Consider the following 19,924-nt stretch of genomic DNA (forward strand, 5'->3'; position numbering starts at 1 on the left):
CCCCCCAGCAAATACCAATTTAATCATTCACATCAGCCTCAACAAACAGCACCCGAGAGGCAGGTACAGCTTGGTGATGCACTCCTCTGTTTCTGTTTCCTGAAATCACAATGATTAGATATAACATGCAAGAGAAGTTATTCATGTTCCGTTGCTCACATTTGCAAACAATACTATGGTTAACTGCATCCACCACCATACGAAGCTAACATAACATCAGTACTCCCGAAACGTCCTCCGTACTGTTACACAAATGCGTTTCTACATCTTGCCCGTTTGTTTGCTATGAGTCCGTTTGCTTCCCAAAGTGATTCGGGTTTGTTTCGGTTTTGTTTTTTTCTCTTCCCTCTCTTCCCCTGAATTTGTAAGGATTTGCACGATGAAATATCATTGACTAACAGAATTTTTTACAATTCCTTGAATATACCACCTCTAGTACAGTAAGACTACCCATTAAAAATGTGCGAAAGGGGAGTTCACTTTGCACTTATTGCTCCACGTCTTCGCTAAATTCCAGAACAGCCATTCCGTTTCTTCTTGTATAGACGAAGCTATTCTAAGGTTCTCCCTTCAAATGTTTAAAGGCACTACTGGCAATAATTAATGACAGAAGGCGCTGATAGATAACACCCTATCATTGACAACTTTAGAATTTTTCTTTCTAGATGTACCATAATTTGGCACAATAAAAATGAAAAAGTAACAAAACAATTCCAATTTGGAATTTAACTGGTACAGTTGTATAAAATTCTGTTAATCATTAATACTTCAACTTCCTAAAACCCAGGAATTCTGGAATTTATAGGTAATACTACTTATTTTATACTTTTCAAGTGCCTATTACTGTTTTAACCAGAGCAAAGTCAAGTTTTCTTCTTGTTACATTGAACTATTCCTAAGAATAATAATACAATATGAAAAAAACCCCAGAATTTGAATACCCTGGATTTCTTAATGAATATGGCAGTTAAAAAAAAAAAAATCAGTAATTTAAACATATAAAGCTTAACATTTCATAATAATAAAAAGCTGCTGAAGCACAGCACACATATAGTTTAGCAGAGCTCCTGTTTTGTGTTGAAACTCTTTTCTAAACACATCTAGAGCCAAAAAAAAATCTCTGCCACATGCTGATGTAGAAATCAACCATCAGAAGTCGAAGTTGGAGAGGAACTATGAGCACAAACCACTGCATTTATATAAACTCTTCTACATAAGGAATTAAAGAAGCTAAAGAAAAATATCAAAATATCAAAAGTGCACAGGTTTAATGATCAGATGAACAATGAGCGTCTGCAATGAAATAAGAAATTCCCCCATCCAAACATTTCTAGTAGATCATAAACTAACGTGGTGGTCGTTACATTTGAAGTAGGTTTCTTCAGCACTTGTAAGTTTTCTTACTGCAGCAGCACTTATAGGTAAAGCTTGTTTGTTTTATAGCTTGAGACATAAAAGGAAAGTTTCAGGTAGTACACAGGGAAAGGTGTTTTCAAAAGTTAGGATCGGGGCAGTGGTTTGCATTCTTTGTGCAATGGGCTACCACTTATAACCATAATGAAAGAGGCTAAGAAATGCTGTTGCACTGTTGGAAAGGCCTTCTCCATGGACTATTCTACAGCTGAAAAATGGAAAAAAAAATAAAATAGCATTAGAAAAAAAAACAGTGTTTATTTCTCATAGAACTGACAACTTAATACAACGTGCTGCAAAAGCTCCATAGCAGGTTAGTTGTTGAGGGAGTCTGTTAGCTTGCTGGGGTTGAAGCAGCGACTTCAGCTCAAAGATGCTTTCCAAGCTGATGAAACAGTGCTTTATGAGTTTAGCCTGGAAGCAATAGCTTTGCAGAAAGAAAGTTTCTTACAAGTACTGAATAAAGCTTTGCTGTTCAAGCACAAGTTAACAGCAATAAATGTGCAAGAAACACTTTCCAGAAACATGCAGGTCAGTGTGTCATGCAGGCCAATGCAGAGAACATCATTCAGAAGAGCCTGCTTGCAGAGGTAGGTGACGGCTTAAGAAATTTTTCATGCTTTAGCCCAACCCATTGGAAGTGAAATGAAAGACTTACAACAAACATACATTTTAAGAAATGGTTAATCAGGAATTACAAGCCTCAATCTTAAACATAATCATTATCTAAAAATACAAACAGCAGGATCAAGTCACCTTTACCACCATGGCTCATTTCTTTTCTTTTTTTAAATTATAATAGACGCTAGAAAAAGTTTAACCATGACTTTAACAAGCTCAAATAGCAGTGGGGTTTGTCTTTTAATTTATAGATCCACAGAAATGAAAGAAGGTAGGAATGATAAGGAGGACTATTGTGCTGATAGCAAAATTGTTCTGCTTGGAACTGAAGAGCGTGAGCTAAGACCTGTAGTAATAGCCACCATAACATTGAAATCTTTCTAGAAAACTGCAGCTAATTTGAAAAAAACCTATCAATTCAATTAGTTTCTCAAATTTACTTTTTTGCCATCAGTATTTTGTGAAAATACTGCAATCAGAGACACGGACACAGTGAGAAATGTATTACAGCTCCCTACCATAGTGGAAGCAAACTTCTGTTTCTATTGAAGCAGAGAAGGTAAGCAAGCCAATGCCTCCTTTACCAAGTATTTTTAAATTACACTTAATGCAGGAATGAGAAGAATAAAGGCCTTTTGGAAGATTGTGCAGCAAAGAAGAGAAAAGCAGGATTGAAAATTGTTAAAAGATGCCTTGCTTCTAAAATATCAAACCTGCTACTTAGCACTATTAAAGCTGAAATTCAGGAGAACTCAGTGTTTTCTAAAAAAAAGTAATATCAGATGCACAGGGCCTATTTTCTAAGGCCAGAATTGCTATTTGTGCCAACTTCGCAAGCAGTGCTGTTTGAGCAACATAGCAGAATTAACAAACCTGGGTTTTCCCCCAGCTCTCAATACTGGGAAATGCAGTTCTGGCATTTGGCTGTGGCATCCTCGTCCTTTCTCGGCTTCATAGCAAGTTTTCCACAACTCCATTGGTTTGAAGTCTCATTGTATGGGACTTCATTTTTATTTTTTTCCTTCTAATATCTGGGAAGCCAAAATCCCAAGCGGTTTCCCCTCGCTGGGAAAACAAGCTGTGCTCCTTATTACCTTATATGAGTACTGTGATATCTCCTGACTACTTATAGGCAGAGTGGCAATGCAGAGGAAGCAAGCTGCTGATCATCTATAAGAAATGGCAGTGAGATGAGGCGGTGCCACAGCGGGAATTTCGGAATGGCTTTATAAAACAGGACTACCAAGCAGACAGCTGTGCAGTCTCGCCTTGCTTTTAAGAACTACTATAGGCATACAAAATTATTTGAAAGAGTACAAAATGAACAGGGCTTTACATTAAAATAAAGTTTGAGGCTAGGCACTTGAAAACTGGTTTGAAGGGGAAAAAAAGCGTGCCTTATTGTGCTCCACAGATTTTCCACAATTTTAGAAACAACTTTTTCAATCTTGATCTTCCATATAGGCACCAATTATGAAGTACACTTTTGTATTTTCAACCATTTTTAAATTAAGTGGCTAAAAAGGCCTCTTAGAAGTTCAACAGCAGACTAAAGTTTGTTTGTTTTTAAAGATTAATATGTTTACTAAGCTACCTCATAAATATTTATTAGTGGGTGATCTGCTTCAATTTCCTGTGCCTATAATGTAGAGCCCTGTGGAACATGTTCTTGCATAAGGAATGTAACATCGTTTGTGTATTTAAAAAATGATCAGAGCTCTGAAGCATCATCCTGTTTGGATTAATACTGAAAGCTGAGAAAAACAATACTAGACCATAGTCACATTAATTCTACACAGATACGTCGTGTGGCTACAGTAATACATCAAACAGATTCCTTTCCCAAGCTGCAAGGAGCATCAGGACACCACAGAGATCCGTCCAGGACACGGGACTTTTCCAGAGCATAACTTCAAGTGGAACTGCCTACTGGGTAGGATCCCAATTCTCAAACTTTTAGCTTTTATACCAGATGGGGGTAAATACTGCATATTTTTAATATAAATGTGCAAGTTTCATCTGGTTAACCCTCCGAAGTGAGGGAAGCAGAGTGTAAATCACGTATCCTACCATATATTTCCTAGCTTTTATGGCCTATAAAAGCTTTAGGACATTGGTAAGTGGTGATATAACTGCAAGTTCTTAATATCTGCCATAACGGACAAATTATTTAATTTTGGTTCTGGTTTCAAAACGTTCTTTGTTTTCAAGACGTAACTCGAATTTGAACACTTGCTTTTCACCACTTCTAGCCACAGCAGCAAGGGAGGTTTTCTGTTCATTTCTGTCTGTGAAAGCATTTATTAAAGTATGCTGCAACCCTGGAGAAAGGATCACATTTGTGCTATACAAACTACAATTAGTAACACCAGATAGAATATATCAGGTGTACTCTTAACACTTACCATAACCAGCAAAACCCACACACGTTAATTGTGGAAAAAGCTACTTCCTTTCCACCATTAACTTGTTAATACCATCCCCGTACTTACGAATTAGTTACAGTTAAGACCACCATAATACAACTTGTATTACCTGGTTTAACAACTTACTAGTACAAGCCAACTCACCGCGACATTAGATAGTGGGGATTTACGCTGACAATTACAGCATAAAATAAGATGCATCATATGGTTTTTCTACACACCTCTCCTAGTCACAATAGATTTTATATTTTTCGCTACAAAACACCTGGTTATTAAGGACAGATCCTTCAGGCCTGTCTCCACAAGAGCGAATATGACTTACAGTAGGGTTACTGCTCTTGGCTTTGGAAGCAGATTTTGTGCGCACCCTTTTGGACTGCTCGTGGTCCAGCTCCAAGTGCTCCAGGCGCTGGGTCAGTGCCAGTTTCTGCTGGATTGCCATCCGAAGCAAGGAGTTCAGAGTCTTCTTCTCATCTTCAGCTGCTGCGAGCTGCCGCTGCATTTCATCCAGCTGTGTGACATATTCGTCACATCTGCAATGAAATACATCAACCTTTAGCAATCCCCTTTCCATCCACAAAACACGAATCCCTCGTGCCTGGCAGATATCAGCACAGTCTTATAATCTTGTGTTAAAGCTTGCATACAGCTTTAAATAGGAACTTCATTCAACTTGTGGAAATCACAACTAGCTTCAGTGGGGTTCTTACAGTCCCACACAGCACTTACATTCACGCCTTTCGGGGTAGCACAACGAAGGGTGTCCCTGGATAACTGAAGTATGGAGCCTGGTGTGAAAGAACTCCTGTATAAGATGTGCAGGATGTCCTACAGCCCATCTGCCCAACACAGCGCACACACATAATGCCAGCAATTTCCTTTTGTCTCCACTTACACGGAGACCACATCCATTTTAACTTTCAGGCAGCAAAGGGAGTCAGAGGGGAGCAGTAGGAGTGCTGTAATATGGCCATTACCAGAGTGCTTATTAATGCTGTTCACAGCCCCTGTGCTTCACAGGCTGTTAAGTCACCCAGGGACTACACGAACCAATTCCCAATGGAGACTGAACAGCACTGTTATAAAGATGCATCTTTAATAATTTTAGTTTAATCTACTCTGTCTCCTGGTGTAAAAAAACTATAATTAGTATTTTATTACTGCTTTTTCTACAGCAATTTGCTTTTATATGATAGTTTTTACCACCAAAATTAATTTTGACCCAATTAAACAACAGAACTGGGTGTTACTGGAGCCCCTCAGGGGAGACCATAAGGATGCCTGCTTGGAAACTACTTAGCTAGCACGGTGCACCACAACCAATTTACAAGTGTCTATCTTTACATGTACATAAATGCACATTTGCTGCACACAGAAGAATTATAAACATGGGTAGAAAGAGAATCATAGGCACCAGCTGGAATTTACAATGGCCACATCTGTAAAACACAACTACTTCATAAAAGCAATAATATCTGCAAAGAAGTTCCTTTTAATGCCAAAATGGAAAAACCCCTGAGATTACGGGACATTTACCATCATTAAACAACATAAAGAAGACTGGAGAAAAACAAACCCCAAAACACCCACACTGAATAAAACCACATTCACATGCAGATTTGTCAGCTGTGCTTATACAATGAAGTCCCCCACTCTGTTCTCCCTGACTTCAAGCAGCAGGATTAGGCCTTATCCTTAACCAATTTTTTCTTGGGAAGAGAACAAGGGAAAGGAAAAAGACTGAATTTTATTTTGGAACACATATGGAGATTATACAGTAAACCAGAAACGGGTATGTAAAACCTGCAGACTGCAACGTAGCCTAGCCTAGCAGAAGGATGTGAGTTTAGGGCTGTTGTGTGCAGGAACCTCCACACAAATCTCTGCATGCTGCTGAACCACAGAGGAAACCCTATGTGAGTTAATGGTGAGCACAGCAAAAACAAAACAACAAAGCAATAACAAAAAAACAGGAACCCTAAACGTGCTACAATCCTATTGCTTGTTGTTTCCTCTTCAGATTTAGAGGGACATCACAAGGCAAAACAAGTCCATGCACCTCTGTGAGTACAAGCAGAGAGGAAGACGTGTAGGAATAGCCCTGGGAAGACTGAGAAGAGGAAAAATACGTCTTGCAGCCATTCCAGCCCTCCCTGCTCTCTTATGGAAGGTGGCACCTGGCACCAGCTTCAAATGAGGCCGGGGCTGCAGGAAGGCAGGGCTCATAACATCACTGCTCGCCCTGTGCCCTACTGCTCTACTTTGGTAGAAATGCATTTCTTTCATCTGTGGGTTGGAACGAGGTGCAGACTAAAGACAGGAGGCTGAGGGCTGTTGGGTTTCCCTCCAGTTTTTACACGCTCTTGTGACATTCTAAGTAAAAAGTGCTGATCCTGGTCACTTGTGCCAAACCTGATAGCATGGACTGGCACCTGACAGAGTCTAGAAGTCATAAAGTAGTTGGTGTGTGAGCTGAGCTATAATTAAAGCCATGAATTTGTCTCCAGAAACTTACTGTACCAAGTCACTACCTCGACACACTTTATGTAGTGCAAAGGTTCAAAACATCCAATGATTGCCTTGAAAAATGAGGCATGCAGGACGTCAAATGCCTCCATCACCTTTTTCCATACAACTCTATGAAGGCAGCTTTTCCTTCCTGAGCAACAAAAGGGAGTGTTATCAATAGCATACAAACAGCTGCAACTTTTTACTATACCTGAATAACTGTTGTTTTGCGTGCGGGAGGACATGGGAGAGGCAGGAAGTCTAACTACTATGGCTGCACACCTTTGTGCATCCTGAATCTGTTTTCCTGATCTTTAAGTGAAATGAAACAATACTGCCTCAAAAGCAAACCTTATCCTGGTGCAAGCGTGGCTGCCCTCAGTCAGGGGAACAATAGATAATGCAAAACACTGCAACAGTTCCTTTGAACCGAACAGGTGAGGATTGAAAAGTGGATGGGAGAGCAGAGGCAATGTGTGCAGGGGGATGTGCCCTACTTCTGCTCCTCGCCCACTCCCCATTTCATTCCCTCACACAAGAAGTTAGCTTCCCCAGGCACTGCAGCACAACGCAGCCTTCAGAGCCGCTTTGCTCAGTGCAGAGCTACCCGTGGTAGCAGCAGCCACTACAGCGTGCTTCTGTGGTACGTGTAGCTGTATTTCTGCTTTGCAGATATAACAGTAAAATATCTTTCCTTGTCACAGTCTCACGTGCAATGTGCTCAGCTACTTCCCAGCTGTAGACTCGATGCAAAATCATTAGAAGATCAGAACACAAAGTACCTTTGTTTTAAAACCACTTTTGAAAATATAATTGAGCTCTCACGCTTTAAAGAATATGAAATGAGCATAAGGCTGCTGTGCTGCGTTGTGAACACATTCACGTTTTTAAGTGGATACTGAAGAGAATCTTTTGATGTTGCCTATTTTCTTGGGATTGATAATTAGAACAACAGAACAAAGAACTTAAGGAAATACATACTCGATTCTAAAGACCACCACCAACAAAAACAAATATATACACAGAGGAAATAAGAGTTTTGAACATTAAATATTGTGATGGGAAAAAGCAAAATCCTCTAAAACTATTCAAAGGCAAATTTTTGACAAATATAACGAGTTGGTTCATTTTCAAAAGCTGCAAATCACCACCTCTGACAAGTGCCATAATATTTCTACATATTATTTTCTTTAAACTTCAGCATGTATCATAGTTGGTACCATTTATAGCTGAACTCACTACTGACTCAAGATCTTTCTGCAAATAAGTGATGTAAGGCACCTGGATATAATTAAACTTCTCCCCCCTCCTCTGCAGTCAGTATGAGGCCCATAACACCATTTCCAAGAAAGCAAGACTGAGGTGTGACTGAAGGAGGCTTCCAGAGCATCGACTGCTCTCATTTCTACACGGAGAGATTAAGCTGTCAGCCTACATAAGAAATTAAGGCACAGAAGATTTAAACCCCCTATGTGTTAGTAGAGCAGCAGTTAAAATGACATGTAAATGAATAGTGAGTGAGTTCAGCTGTAAGGGGTATTAGCCACCTGCTTCCAAACTGATTCATTAGCTAGAAATTAATATTAAAGACGATTTTAACACTTTCTTTCCTTCATGTTCCCCCTCCAAAGGCGACCTTCTGCTCTGTTTTGGTGGCAGATGCAGATGAGCTCCTGCAAGGTCCAGGGCCGAGGACAAGGTTTACAGCTTATACTATTTAGATAGTTAACTGTAAGGCCAAGGTTTAAAAAAAGACTTGCCACGAGCTCACCACAAAAAGACAGAAAACTGAGGGTTGTCACTATATATAGACAACAGAAAACAGCTAAACCTGAGCATTATAGAATTTTTAAGGTTGGAAAAGACTGTTAAGATCATCCACCCCAACCTCCAATCCATCACACCACCATACCCACCAAACCAAGCCTTCAGGAACTACCAATCATAACTATCACCCCACCTAGCCTACCCAACCTGATCTCCCCAGAAGAACTCACACTGCATAGGGATTTGCATATCCATTAAAAATATATATATACATTTGTTTCTAAAAAAAGTTTTTAAAGCATAATTATTAAAAAAAAACACTACATAAGCCTGTTCCAGGCAAGCAAGCTTGTTGCACACACCAGTCCCAATTCAGCTACACAGAAAATTCACCCAGCTCCAACTGCAGGACCCTGGCCCTCCACTAGGCCAGCATCTGAACGACTTTGGGAAGTACACTAAGCCCATCTCTTGCCTTCATGTGCACAGTTGTACTGCGTGGACTCAAAGCATGAATCCTGATGAAGGCAGAAGAAAGAACACCTCAGGGTTAGCCAGCTGAGGGTTACATGTAGGTATACATATAAGCAGGTACAAGTAGGACTGGTGAAACTTCACTCATTGTAAATTCCTCATTGGCAATTCCTGCCTCAACGCCTTGCATTAAAAACTCATCTGAGTTGTGCATTGAAAAGAATAAATCTATAGCCTTTGTGTGTGTATCACTGACATCTGCACTGTAAACAGAATATAATTGATAACCAGCTATAGTTTTCTAAAATGTTTACAATCAGCCATGTGTAATCAATGTTCATTAGTAAAAGCTATTAGAGGAAGTAATCAAACCATAAATCTCTCATAATTTGAAACATGTGGGAAGGACTGTGTCCTGCACTCCTGCACAGAGGAGGAACAGTCAGCCCCACACAGCTGGGTACTGCTCTGAACTGCCACTGATAAAAACTCTCAAGGACAGATCATAAACTTTTATGGCAAATTCCCTCTTCTAGAATTCAAAAGAAAACTTTTTTTCCTTTTCTTTTTTTTGTTTAGACCTATTTTAGAAGACAAAACTAATGATTTTATGCTACTAGATTAGAAGCAATTTCTGAACTATCACCCTGGCAGGACATTTTTCCCAGCTCCTCACTGAAGGGGGTAGCAAAAGATGAAGACTAATCCTGAACTCTCCATTCCTATCAACACTGTACACAAAGCCAAACAACTACATGGCTACATCTGACTACAGATACAAATAGCTGCTGCCGTGGTATTTCCATATAAGGTATTTTCAAGTGACCTACTTCGTAATTTGATTAAAAACAAAGGGCAGACAAGCTGCATGCCAAGAGCTGGCATCATCTTTACCCCGAATACCTACAGCACAGGGATATCTCCTGTGTTCTGCTCTGCTCAACATTCAGCATTACTGGCCTCCAAACAAAGTACCAGGGCACCAGGAACTCCAGGGGTGGACAGAGTTACTTTGAAAGATATCTGAGAGAAGACTGAACTCATTGCTGCAACCCAGGTCTGGGGTTTATCTACAAGGAATGCCTTCACCAAGGCTGAGTGCTGACATATCCAGTATTACTTGCACTAGGCATTTTAATTCTCATGCTATGTAGAGTCTAGAGTTAGTGTTATAGTTATATTAGTGGTATAAACATGACTATTAAGAATAGTTCTGCTGGAAAAGACCTACAAGGATCATCCAGTCCAACTGCCTGACCACTTCAGAGCTAACCAGAAGTTTAGTCATTCTGTTAAGGGCATTATCCATTATCCAAATGCCTTTAAACAATGACAGGCAGGCACAGGGCATCAACCACTATGAATAAGATATTACTTATGTCTTCTTCTGTGGGTAACACAGCTGAATGCTTCGGTCCTGCCCTCATGTCGCAGCCCAGACTTTCCAGTCATCCTTCATCAGCTCCAGGTTGAGCAGCAGGAACAGGACACAAACTCTTACTCCTGTCTGAAAATCCCACTCTGGAAATTTTCAAAGTCCCATTTTCAATGTCTGGTTCCTCTGAGAATTTATCCTACAGGATATTTTTAGACAAGCTCAATATTCTACTGTGTGGAGTCCAGCATGAAGCCCCTTTAGCTATATTCTCAATCCTGTGAGGACTGCACTGCTATCTGCATGAATTTAAGTTCCTTTATATTCTGCAGCCCCTTGATGATCAAGAACACAGGAATACTTTCCCAAATACTTTGGACAGTTGGAAAAAGCAATCTGACACAGTTCAGTCATTTGAAAAACTCTCCATTAATAAAGAGCAGCTAGTTTCTTGTAGCCATAGCTTTGCTTCTTCACCACATTCACTAGTTCACAATTTTCATCTCATATTACATCCTGACACTCTTTCCAGTACATTCTAACATTTGCCACTTGCTCCTCATTGCTGACTTGTTGCCAAGCTTGTCTCTCCCTTTATTTACTGTTTATGAAAACAGTAGGGCATGGGGATAGCCATTAGTTACATCAGGGCACATTTGTTCTCTGCTTGTAAAAACCTTGGGCTTCTGCAGGATTTCTCAGTGTTTTATCTTTATTTCAGAGGAATGAGAAATGCCTGTTCTCTTATTGTCCTTGCTTGTTCTCAGCCTCTGGAAAGGAAACAGAAAAAGTGAATAGCAAACTGCAGAATCCTATCTTTTTGCAGAGGGGTGAAGATCACAGAATCATACGGGTTGGATCTCTGAGGTCATCAAGTCCAACCTCCCTGCTAAAGCAGGTTCAGTCAGAGTTCTCCTTTGCTATCAAGGAATAGATCTAGGAACTTCAATAAGGACTCAGCCAGTGCCCTCTGATGTTTATTCTACACTCTGATTAATCGTTCCTGGGAAGTGGCAGTCTCTGTCTGTTGACTTTAGAGACAGCCTTGAAAACTCACTTTGGAACAATCTAGTTCTTATATGATTAATTGTACTGAGATCAACCTCACCCTTACAGGGTTCAGAAAGACAGCCATAATTTATTTTGTTTATTTTGTGTGAAGAGTTTTAAGAAACACTGAGAAATATTCTTTCAAACAGCTGCTTCAGATAACAGGTAAAGCGCAGGAACCAGGTGGCATCCATGAAAGAGAAAGACATACCTATGCATACCTTGTAATGAAGCCGAAGGCTGCACCCTAATGAACCCTCACACCCTAACATGCATCAGGCCTTGCTGTTCATTTACATTTTGCACCACTGAGGACCCCTGTTAGCAAGTGCAAACCTATTCAAGAAGGTAAAGCAAAAAAAAAAAGTTAACTTCTCTTCGAGTTTTTCATTGGATCGAGTAATTATTGCATCTTTTTTTTTCCTGGAGAATTTAGTAACAAAATACCAAACTATTTGATTGCAATACAGTGACTGCAAGAGCTGTTACAGTCTCATTAAGCAGGTAAATTCCATTTCCAGCTCTATCGGGCGGATTTGAAACCAGCCCCCAGTGCTTTCAGCCCGTTTGTACATACAACAGGGAGAGGTGTGCTGATTAAGAAAATCTGGACTTCTGCAGCAGAGCTATTGAATGCACTTCCATAGTACATTGTGCATATCTTGATTTATTCCTTTGTGTGACAGCTTAATTTTAGGCTTCCGGTGTTGTCTAGAATGCCCCAACAGTCTCTCAATAGCTCCTTTTATGCTGGAAGCTATTAATCTGGCTTTTGCAAGCCTTCCTTTGTCTCCAGCCTCAGGTCTTTACTGCATTTTTATTACTTATTAAAAATAGCTGGCAGCATTGTCACATTAGTAGGATTACTCTAGTTTAAAAAGGAAATTAGGTCAGTTATTCTATTCACGCTCAATCTTCAACTCACATTATTGTTACAATTCTCTTGCATCCTACAAAGTGGTTGATTTCCTGTGGAAAATACAGATGTATGCAGCTGTCTGCTTCATCCCACAGTCAAACATAAAGCACTGAAATGAGTATGGTGGGGCAAGGGACCTCTGAGAATTTATCCGACAGGATATTGCCCCACCATTTGTTACTCATCTCTGCTGATAGGAACCTCTTGGCCAGAGCAGGAACGAGACTGACGGTGCTTAATAGATGCTCCATTAGCTGTTTGCAATGGCAGAGAAATAAATTGGGCTGTTAATACTTTCGATTTTAGGTGTTCTTTAAATATCAACTTCAAAAACTGTTTTGGAGTCATCTTTGCCCAAGCACCTAGGAATACCTCTTCCCTACCTTACCTGAAATGAAGGCTCATATGAAGCAGCCACTGCAAAGAAATGCTCACAGCCAACCATCAGGCTACTAAACCTCCCTGACCAGAGGTCAAGGAGAAAAGGAGTGACGGTGCTCCTCCTGCAGCAGTAAGTCCTGAGAGCTACTGAAACACCAGGCACGCAGCAAGCAATCAGCAGCTCCTCACGCTCTCTGCAGCAGGCTAGAGGCAGAGTACAAAGGCCCAGCTGCAGTGACCAGCAACACAAGTGCTCACAAGATGAAAGGTCAGTGGAAGAGGTCTCCACTCATTCCATCCTCAGCTTTTTGAGTCCTGATTTTCTCTTGGCCTCTGATTGCTTTCACTACAGTTACTATGTAGAACAGAAGTTCAGAAATGCTAACTGTTCATTTAGGCAGGGGAGTCGGCTGTGCATTCCTAGACAGTGCCTTTAATCACACACAGCTCCCTGCAAGAACTCTGGCACTGAGCTCTTCAGTCTCTCTCTTTAACAAGAACTTCTATTCTGCCCTCCTCATGCCGTGGAACCCTTTTCAGTAAAAGGACAAAATCGACCTCTAGATGACAGCACACTGAAACAAGGCAGGGAAAGAATGATTCCTCTCGTATTTCTCTGACAATACTTCCTCTCCAAACCACATTCACACTAACCCACTGAGGCAGCAGAATTAACACGTAGAAAGACACAGGCAGCTAGCTGTCTGCATCTAGGAAAAATAACTGAAAGCCAGTAGTGTATTTTTTCCTTTCCTCTCAGCTTCAAGCTATCTACAGCTAACAAAGAGATTGCAAGTTCTGCATATTAGATCACGCTCCAGAAAAGGAGAGCAGGACAAACGCATGCTGTGCAGGGCTTTGCTTTCTCCAGCATAATGAGGTGCCACAACTCCATCTTCAGCTTCCTTAGCTTACTTTTCTACTTTCCATGCTTACTCATACACAAAGATATTGCTGAGGAAGACTGAATCATCAGGAAGCCTGTGGTCACTCAAGGGACATTCGTGCTGCTGCAGAACCACCTCCACAAAAAAAGATACAGAAAAGCCTCAGGAATGATTACAAACATCCTTGTGATTTCTTATTGTGGTGCTTCTTAGCAGATGATAGAAAGAAAACGTTATACGTTTAAAAACGTATTTACACACATGCACTAAGAGAATGCAGACAACTACACAGCATACAGCATATTCAGACTGTCCCATTCCTTTGGGTTATCTTAAAAGCAGGTGTCTAGGTTAATTCACCTTCATAGTCCCTCTTTTCTCCATCTCCTTCAGGCAGTGTTGTTATATGTATATATGTACAGGCACAGGAACATTGTTAGAGATGTCCTCGTGAACGTCACTAAGCTGGGACAGACAACTTTTAGATGAAGATTTTTTTTTTTTAATTTCTTTTTTTTGTTGTTGTTTTCTTTTTGTTTGTTTGCTTTGGTGTCTAGGATTCTCTGCACACAGGAGGCAACTGCACATTCCTTAGCTGTGAGAGCTGCATTCTGTAATAAGTTTGCTACTTCAACATTTCTCAAAAAGAAACATGTCAATTTTTAAAGAAATCAATGGCAGTAGCAGTGAGCAACACATAAATCAAAATGAATTTCTCACTTGTACAGTGCGTGATGTGTCAGCAAGTATGTATTATCTGCTAACACCACAAAGCACAACTAAGGAGCAGAAGCAAGTTCTGATGACCCTGTTGAGTTCACAGTGGCAAATGAAATGAGAGATGCTAACTGCAGATCAGGCAACCTAACAATGTACATTTGTGTTTGCCAGCATCTCTGTTTGTTTGTTTTTCTTAATTGCTCCAGGTCAAACAGAGTGAAATCTTCATTGAATAAGAAGCAGTTATTTAGCATTGATAAATGTCAGTCCTCAGCTTTAAGGACTTCAAGAACCAGGGATAATGGTCAATAGGGACAATAACTCAAATTACTTAAATAACCCCACATCGAATTCCTGTTTTGTAGCAGCACACTATAATCCTAGCATTTTCCTCATCAACAAGAACACACTGCAGACAAACACTGTGAGCAATGAATGTGGAAAAGGACACCCCACCCAGCCACTTACTGCATGGGCAGCTTTGCTGCTTGTGGCCAGGATGCTCAGCTGTTCCCACACAAGCAAGGAATGACATATTTTGCAGAGTTCAGATATTCTTTACCTTGTAGCAAACATTGCTCTCAGGGAAGAAAAGGTAGCAGCATCTTCTTTCAAAGCCTTCAGCTCATTTCGCAGCTTCATCATCGTCTCCGTAACCATAGCTTTCTCATTTTCATACTTGCTTTTTAAGTTGGCAAGAGCTACTTCTGCAGTCTATCATTTACCAAGAAGAACAGAAACATAGCAGTTAATGGAACACTTCACCCCTTCACATAATTAAGCATTTACTTAGTATTGGGATGTTAAACTTCTGGTCAACTTCTCTTGAACAGATTAAATAAAATTTCATCTTCGAGCACTGGAAACAGATGGGACATAGGGGGGATCCTGCTCCCACCAACATGCATCAGCATCTAGGAAGTTATGGAGTACCCATTTAGTAATGCCTAGCTCTAACTACTGAAATAAAAATAGGCACTACATACTTCAACACAAAGAACAAAAATGTCTAGCATGTCTATAATTACACACATCCATCCATAACTTGCACTTAGAGCATTTTGCTTGTCTTACATTATGGGATAACTTTATATTAAAATACAGTAAAAAAGAAAGCTGATAGTACATATATATTTCTTACACAATGCTGTACTTGTATTACTTCAGAGGAGAGAGCAAAGTTATTTTCACCGCTGTCCTGCAAATATGCATGGCACAGTTCAACCACCAAAGACTGATTTTACCTTTCAACCTTGTTATTTTTACTGCATTCTTGTATCACATGCTCATCTTGGAAAACTTTATTTTACTTTGCAATTTAAGAGAGGACATAAGCTTAAGAACTCTAGAATTCTTTCAAATAGAAAATAAGTTTTTTCTTCATTTTATGTTTCTTACATTAAACATAATCTGATATGATTCACATTAGGTAGCTTCAATCTATATCTAAAGAAAAACTCTCATGAGTATGTGACAGCCAAAAGCCAGTTACAGCTCCAGTGCTCAGCTTCACAGTAGTGCAGCTGTGTATCTCTCCTGAAACAGCTTGTCTCTTCTCAGCCTGCTTCCCTACAGGTATCAGGAAGAAAAGCTCCGCTGAGTTTAAGAAACAGCAGTATGTCCTCAAAGATAAACTCTGCTGTACTTATGACCTGAGCCTATAACCATCACATCTGTAAGACCCACTGACCTGTTTGTTGGCCTTGAGCACAGTTCTCAGAGTTGCTATCTGCTCTCTCTTGGTGCTCAGCAAGGACTTCAACTTCAGGATTTCTTCCATGAGAGCTTCCTTGTCTTTGTCCACCACTGGCCCAAGTTCTTGAGTGGCAACACGCTGCCTGGACAACTCAGTTGTTCTGTCCACAGCAGCTTGCAGATGTTTGATCTGATCACGGATTATAGCTATCAAGTTGTAAATGTTCATCGGTTCCTTCCGAGGATCTGACACGGGAGATGGCAGAGATGACACTGGAGATGGGCTGCTGTCACCGCTTCCATTCTCTGCCTTTCCTAGATCAATCGTTAACAGCCCTTTAGAGAGAAGAATAGGAGACCTCCTTCCCTTGGCCTCTGGACTACTGCGTCCTCCTTTGCCTTCTTTGTAGTAATCCAGCATCACTCTGTTTGGAGTTTCATTGTTGCACATGCAGACATGGTGGTATAAATTGGCCAGCTCCTCGCTGAAGGTGACTAGTTCATCTTGGGCCACACTGAGACTGCCCTGTGTTTCTCCAGCAACATCACTGACTTTCTTCAGCTCCTTTTCCAGTCTGGCTACTTGCTCTCTATCATGCCTACTGGATTTTTCTAACGACGCGATCTTTTCCGTAAGAGCTTGGCTCTCGGTCTCATATCTGTTCTTCTCTTCCTCATACTTAGACTCACATTCTTTGTATTTGGCCTTAAGATTTTTAAGTTCTTCTTTTAGGTCAGTAATCTCTGCCACAGCCACTTTGTATTTGCACTCCAGGATCTCTGGTCCATTGATGTCAACTTCATAATAATCTCCATCTTCATGGCTGTCTCGGTCCTTCTCGTTGTCCAGGGCAGACTGACGCTCCTTGCTGACCTGGAGCTTCTTCATTGCGTTCAGGTTTTCAGTAAGTCTGCCAACTTTCTCATGCTGCTCTGAGAGGGCCCCCCGTGTGTTTTCCAGCTGTTTCTGAGATTCCTGTAGCGTCGTTAACAAATTCACTTTTTCTCTTTCCATCTGAAACAGATGAACAGAGACAACACGTCAAGGAAACCTTTTCACTTAAGTGGCTTTATTTTAAGAGACAGCAACTTAGGCCGAGGTCCACATGGTTACAGAAACCTGATCACGTGCACATTACTGGAAAGGCTATTTCATGTACCCCCCAAAAAAAAGAAAAAAGAAAAAAGAAAAAAAAGAAAAAAAGAAAACAACACCAAGGAACTATTCCAAGCTGTGTTTCTCCCCAAATACCTTATTTTCATTCTAAAATGGGCATTTCTTTGTAAAAATATGCTCACAGCTGAAGATAAGCTAAAGTTTACTGTTATAATACAAATTTTCAAGTAAATATAAGACAGCAAACAGTTAGTCAAGAATGGGAACTTGGAGTTCCATCAAAATATTTTCTAAATTGGCCAAAGAGAAAGTTATCACAAACATAGTACAGTCTAGAATGCAAAGCCTCAGAAATACTGAAAGTTTTGAAGATTATCCTCAGAAACTTCTCATTTTGAAAGAAATCCATTTTTCCACAATGTTTTTTTCTAGTAGGGCTCTTAAAAAAAAATAAAAATAGAAAATGACCTTAAAACTTTTCTCAGCAACAGAAATATGTACTTGGTTTCATGCTCTGCAACCTCCCAAAATAACATACGTAACACAGAAATGCTTGGCACCAATTAAAAACCTGTAATTTTAGAAATAATTACAGAAAACAGATATGGTTGTGCAAAACTCCTTTTGATGAAGGTGACTGGAATAGCTATCCATCTTTTAACAAAATATTTACACTATTAAGTTTCTTGCTACAAGCAATGTAGAGGACACAGCATATATTGCATTCTAACATTCCACCAAACAAAACATGACCAAATTTAGCTTCTTTTAATAATAATTAAAAAATACCAGAATATAGATTTTACGCTGCCAAACACTTAACATCTTCAAATTCTAAAGCATAGGGGTCCAACCAGCTAGTTTATGTTTTTGTTGCCCTCTTTTATGTTTTAATCAAAAATATATTAAAAAAGAGATTTTGTCACTTGTCTACATTAATTATAGTACATATTTGATATGCAGCCCAAAACAATACCTCTTCACCCAATGTGGGCCAAGCAAGCCAAAAGCTCAGACAGCTGTGTTCTAAAGCAACCAATGATTTCAGAAATACAATTCATACTGTAAGGTGTCCCCCCTAAAATATTGTGAAGACTGAAATTCCAATCTGAATGAACTCTAGCATTTATTTGTAAGTATATAGTTGTTTAGAGAACATGCTTACCTGCACAAGCTGTTGTTTCAGCTTCTGGATTTCAGAAATGTTTAATTCACTGAGAAGATCTGAAACCAGACTTGGGGCTGGGGGGAAGCCTTCATTTTTCTTGGGGGTTGATGTGTTGTTCTTGCCATTGCTGTGTTTGCTGAGGCAATTTTGTTCAAACCCATTCATGATTTCATCATTGTTGGGCTCCGTGGCTTCATCACTGAACTTCAGACCATCCAGAGAGATGTTCAGGTGACTGTTGTACATGGAGTCATTGATGTTCATATAGTGAGACAGCTCCTTACGAAGGTTGTTCTTCTGCTCTCGCTCCGTCTTCAGCGTCTCCAAGGCCTCTTCCAGCTGACGTTCAGAGATCTCCTTCAGCCGGATGGCATCTTCCAGCTGGCTGTTGAGAAATTCTGTTTCCTCCTCAAGTCTTTTGATTTCATGTTTCAGACCTTCAAACTCCACCTGCAGATACACAAGTAGGGGAAAAAACTGCTAATGAAAATGTCTGCCTGCAAAGCACCAAGTACTTTTACTTCTGAATGTTTGATTTCACTGAATGTGGTGAGAAGGAAATAATTCTCTCTCTGAGGTCTCGTGCTGCACTGTAACTGTAGTCACTGCCTGCTTACCCTTCACAGACATCATAGAATAATATTTCTAAGCAAACTGTCAACTGAGTTGATTGACTCCAACTTAATTAAGATAGCTGAAAGATGCAATGTGTGATACAGAGGCATCACAAAACAGGCTTTTCTAGCACATTATGCAAACTTTCCTTATGTTTGATTAACAGATTCTCTGATCAGCCTTCCTACAAATTTTGTCTCAACGTTTCTGAAACGAAGCCTCCCAAAGCTATGCTTCTGATTCTCTCCTGCATTGCTTTTAGTGTATGTCAGTGGGCTTAACACTGGTGGGATACACCTAGCAATCAAACTCTGCTTTTATACATTCAAAATACAACGTTCTATTATTTCTGCCATCACTGTTTCAGCAGCACATAATTATCAGGGCTACAACTCAGACAGTTAAATGACATTTTACAGGATGCTGTAAGTTTTTACCTGTAAGACTGCATTTTTTTTAAACCTCTCTTGCACTGAAATTATGAACACAAACGTCAGTGTAAGCTTTTGAATCTCTTAAAAAAAAAAGATTAAAGAATATTCTTCCTTACTTTGAACAAAAAAACCATGCTAAATTATATGACTACTTTTTGCTAGCTATAAAAGAAACTTCAGGTGCCAATATGCACAAGTGCTGAAACACACAATTTAAAAAACAGGATCCAATCATGCTAATTCAGTCTGGCAACTTAAGCCTGGGAAAACTTGATGGATTCTTCTAGTTATGCCAGTGAAATTATTAAAGCTTAATAAAATTCATCAAGTAGGATAATGACAAGGTATAAAACG

General features: G+C 40.0%; 1 protein-coding gene across 1 annotated transcript in view; it reads right to left on the reverse strand.

Annotated features, from left to right (window-relative positions):
• Positions 1-332: 332 nt before the first annotated feature.
• Positions 333-19,924, reverse strand: part of BICD2 (BICD cargo adaptor 2) — a 34,525-nt gene continuing 14,933 nt past the window's right edge. The window contains exons 3-7 of the mRNA XM_010718473.3: positions 18,519-18,971; positions 16,232-17,251; positions 15,104-15,255; positions 4,783-4,993; positions 333-1,621 (exon numbers count right to left, since the gene is read on the reverse strand). Of these exons, the coding sequence (XP_010716775.1) occupies positions 1,616-1,621; positions 4,783-4,993; positions 15,104-15,255; positions 16,232-17,251; positions 18,519-18,971 (1,842 nt within the window). The 3' untranslated portion in view covers positions 333-1,615. The remainder of the gene's footprint in view (positions 1,622-4,782; positions 4,994-15,103; positions 15,256-16,231; positions 17,252-18,518; positions 18,972-19,924) is intronic.

This window comes from Meleagris gallopavo, chromosome 14, assembly GCF_000146605.3.
Source record: "Meleagris gallopavo isolate NT-WF06-2002-E0010 breed Aviagen turkey brand Nicholas breeding stock chromosome 14, Turkey_5.1, whole genome shotgun sequence".
In the NCBI taxonomy this organism is placed as follows: Eukaryota; Metazoa; Chordata; class Aves; order Galliformes; family Phasianidae; genus Meleagris; species Meleagris gallopavo.